At 52.7% G+C, this 3822-nt stretch overlaps 3 protein-coding genes across 3 annotated transcripts in view; 2 read left to right on the top strand and 1 right to left on the bottom strand.

Moving 5' to 3' along the window:
- Positions 1-127: 127 nt before the first annotated feature.
- Positions 128-933, bottom strand: SEPMUDRAFT_44288 (uncharacterized protein; the record flags this gene model as incomplete). The annotated part of the gene is made up of 2 exons (XM_016908925.1): positions 128-669; positions 723-933. The coding sequence occupies 2 exons, from the start codon at positions 931-933 to the stop codon at positions 128-130; spliced, it is 753 nt and encodes a 250-aa protein (XP_016760827.1).
- An 823-nt stretch (positions 934-1756) lies between these two features.
- SEPMUDRAFT_66016 (uncharacterized protein) lies at positions 1757-2555 on the top strand (the record flags this gene model as incomplete). The annotated part of the gene is made up of 1 exon (XM_016909738.1): positions 1757-2555. The coding sequence occupies exon 1, from the start codon at positions 1842-1844 to the stop codon at positions 2553-2555; it is 714 nt and encodes a 237-aa protein (XP_016760826.1). The 5' UTR covers positions 1757-1841.
- A 990-nt stretch (positions 2556-3545) lies between these two features.
- Positions 3546-3822, top strand: part of SEPMUDRAFT_108181 (uncharacterized protein) — a gene marked incomplete at both ends in the record, with an annotated part of 1621 nt that continues 1344 nt past the window's right edge. The window contains one exon of the mRNA XM_016900724.1: positions 3546-3753. Within this exon, the coding sequence (XP_016760825.1) occupies positions 3546-3753 (208 nt within the window). The remainder of the gene's footprint in view (positions 3754-3822) is intronic.

The raw sequence follows: 3822 nt of genomic DNA, 5'->3' as shown, positions 1-3822 counted from the left end.
AAAAAAGAGAGAGAGAGAGAGAGAGAGAGAGAGAGAGAGAGAGAGAGAGAGAGAGAGAGCGACCTTGAGTCATTTGGAGCTGATTGACCTGAACTAGACCTCGAACCTAACTATGCTAGTGCGATTATTAATCGTCATCATCACCGACACCACCAAGATGATTCCTCTGGCCAGGGGTATGCGTGATTCTCCCATGAGTATACCCCGAGCTTTTCTTGTTCGAACGGTTGCTGTAACCCCACGCGAAAAGTTTGTCGAAATCACGACATTGATGAGTAGCGCCCATCCCGTTGATCCCGGCCTCAGTGAGAGGCTCAAAGGTAGCGTCGCCAGCGCACATGATGCCCTGTCGGATATAGTCCAAGCAGTGGTCACGATGAAAAGCGACTTCTTCCGCAGGCATATCCTCCACGGTGTCCGGCCAGTACGCGAATCTCAGAAAGTTGAGACAATGGAGTTGATGGAACATGGAGATTCCGTACACTGTATGGGTATCTGGGTTGTGTGGTGCTGGGAGAGATTTTGGCAGGTTTGCTGTGTATTCGTTCGGTATTTCCACGATGCCATCTCCTGGAGGGGATAGTCGCTCCCACATCTCGTCGGTTTTATTGCTGGGCGGTCCACCCATATACCAATGGGGCTGGAAGGTGACTTTGCTGTTGTACAACACTGACAAAAGGTCAGCAAGTGGCCACCACACAGAGATATCGAGGTGAGCTTACAGTCCTGCTCAAATCTAGCACCTTCTGGACATGGATTGCAGTATAGGCTTTTGACGAGTACATTCACATGTGCCCAGGTAGCCACTCCGCCGACGAAAATGATCATGTTGAGAATTGTCGGCAAGGACCTGTATTTGGATCGTCGAGGCGAATACGGGACATTGCTCGCTTCATGATCTTTTGCAAGGAGGTACTGCTTGTCATCTTCCATGATCGGCTTGAGGTTCGATGGGCTCTTTCTTTCTTGATGTTGATGTAGATGAGTCGAAGTGACGCCTGTGGAGTGATGAGAGGTCTTCCAGGGCGTGAAGACAGCAGCAGCAGCAGCACTATGCTTTTGGACACCACGGATATGTGGATCGCTCGCTACCAGCATATTTGAGAGAAGCAACGCGCATCGAGCTGAATTGACACATCCCGAGTATCCTGGCGAAGGGCTATAGTTTCGGCGTCCGGACTGTCGGGTTGTTGCCAACGGAGAGCAATTTAGGTTCGGGCTGTTGCCAACGAAGAGCAATGTAGGTATAGAAACAGCATCCTGTACCTGCTATCTAGCCGATAGTGGCCGCGATACGCGTGCAATGCCGACCGGAAAAAGGTTACGGCCATGGGCAATGGTGATAACCTTACCTCTTCACTACCTCGTCAAATCTGATAATTCGTGACTGGATCTCCTTCGCTCAGCGTTCCGAACACATCGCTTTCCGCGAGCTCCATGATCATGAAGTCTGCCCAGCACCGCTCAGCCTCGACGGACTACGAAGCTGGTCTCCGGCCTCGTGTACGGGCAATCTCGACTTGCTTACAAGGTGGTATATAAGCTTCAGGATCGGGCTATTGCGCTAACTCCTGTTTCTGCTCCAACGCTCTGTTCTAGTCCACCAAATCACGAAACTACACTTACCCGGGCACGTATACTGGCGGGCAATCATGTTCACGAGCAAGTTTTCTGGACTGTATCCAGCCATGACAGTTCTTGCACTGCTATGCTGGAACCGATTGGAAAGTCGCGAATGGCCGGAATTCAACGATTTGTTCGAAAAGAGTAGAGTCGCGATAGCTCAGTCGATTGCTCCGCAGCAGCCACTGGAGTTGAGCAATAATTCGACCTTTACTCAGATGGTGGCACAGTACGCCGCGGGCTGCCCAACGCAGTTTACCAAGCCACGCGTCTTCTCTCAAGATCCCCTCATGGTGTACATCGAGGACTACTTGTCGCCAGCCGAGGCAAAATATCTGCTCCACGTAGCCGAAGGGCGCTGGGATGCATCGCCTATCTCGACAAGATCTCAAATCAAGGGGTACGATCCAGAATTCCGCTCATCACTGACGGCAGTGCTGCCAGGTGATCCGGTCGTGAACTGCGTGGAGGAGCGTGCGGCGTCGACCCTGGGCTTCCTCCCGGTATCGCATGTTGAGCCCAGTCAAGCAGTGAAGTACGAGATCAGCGAGCACTTCCGGCCGCACTTCGATTGGGTGGACGGAATGGCAAATCCACGTAGCTACACACTGTTCGGCTACCTGGCCTGCGATGGAGAAAATGGCGAAGGAAGCTGTGTAGGGGGTAACACACAGTTCCCAAACTTCTCGGGGCGCTTTCCAGCAACTTGGTGCAAAAAGTTCGTGGACTGCAATGACGAATCTGGCCTTGGTGGTGTCGCCTTCAAGCCTGTGGTAGGCAATGCTCTCTATTGGTCCAATTACTATCCCAACGGAACTGGACATCCGGGAAGCTACCATGCCGGCATGCCAGTTAAGGTTGGGCGCAAAATAGGGCTGAACCAATTTGGCAGAAGGGATCCATGGGACAGCGAAGCTTTCTTAGATCCGTGAGGCAGAGAAATGGGGACACACTGCGCGTCTGCCACCAATTTGAGCCATAGTCTTCAGTCCTAGTTGAACCGTATTCATCCGCATTCTTTCAGCAGTTTCTCCTTCTATCTCTTTGAATGTAATCGCATTGCACGTATGGGGGGCAATTCTTCGGTCTTCTCGCTCGTATGGGCGAAATGCTTATGCCGTGATACCAATATAGAGAAGATCCGCTACCTCATAGCTATGCGTAGCAAGTCGTAGGCGGTAAACGCCTGCTGCATCTTCAGCGAGAGAGGGCGACGTGACGGCCCGTCCCAGGATGCGATTATCGAGGAGCCGCAACTCGTATCCCAGGAGAGCGAAAGCGAATGAATGTCACGAACATGGCTAGGCGGGCGGGAGTCCGTTATAGCAAACCAGGAGACCGGAAGCTCATGTGAATACGAACATGGCTGGGCGCGCGGAAGTCCGCATTGGCAAGCGGGTAGCACTCCCCGACATCACCATCGTGTGTTACCATCGGCCAGCGTGCCGTAGTATGCTCTCGTGCACCGAGCAATGGAAAATCGCGAGCTGTCGATGCAAGACAAGGCACTACCACCCGACTATGGCCACACCATCGTGCTGTCAGGTGGACAATGATGGACCGCGCATGAGGCCCAGCTATACGAGGGCACTAACCATGTGTTCACGAACGATGACCAGCCGGGCAAGCCAGTGCACTCTCCGCGCAATATCGTACACCGAGCGACGGCATCCTGTTAGCGGACACGAGTAAGACAGTCCATATATAAAGAGTCGGTCGTCTGCATCTGCTGGACCACATCAACCAAGCAATCATCTCACCAAACAATCATCTCACCGAACAATCATCTCACCAAGCAACCACCTCAGCAGGTGACTATTGAGCGCTTCGTAGGTGAACATTCTTGTCGTTTCCTCAAACCACGAAGGAGCTAGCTGACGATATTCTCTTCAAGAATCCTCTACAAAAGCAGAGACTTTAAAATGAAGTACCAAACTGCTGTAACCGTGGGCACATTGATCGCCTCTGCCCAAGGCGCTGCTCTGACTAAAAGAGACGCGGAGGCAGCCGAGCCGGCCTATGTCTGGAGCTCTAGCAAGAGAGACGCAGAGGTAGCCGAGCCAGCTATTATCTGGGCCTCTAGCAAGAGAGACGCAGAGGCAGCCGAGCCGGCCTATGTCTGGAGCTCTAGTAAGAGAGACGCAGAGGTAGCCGAGCCAGCTATTATCTGGGCCTCCAGCAAGAGAGACGCAGAGGCAG

The sequence above is a fragment of the Sphaerulina musiva genome (genome assembly GCF_000320565.1).
Source record: "Sphaerulina musiva SO2202 unplaced genomic scaffold SEPMUscaffold_5, whole genome shotgun sequence".
NCBI classification, from domain to species: domain Eukaryota; kingdom Fungi; phylum Ascomycota; class Dothideomycetes; order Mycosphaerellales; family Mycosphaerellaceae; genus Sphaerulina; species Sphaerulina musiva.
The sequence above is the reverse complement of the archived record's forward strand: the minus strand, read 5'-3'. Positions and strand labels throughout refer to the sequence as shown.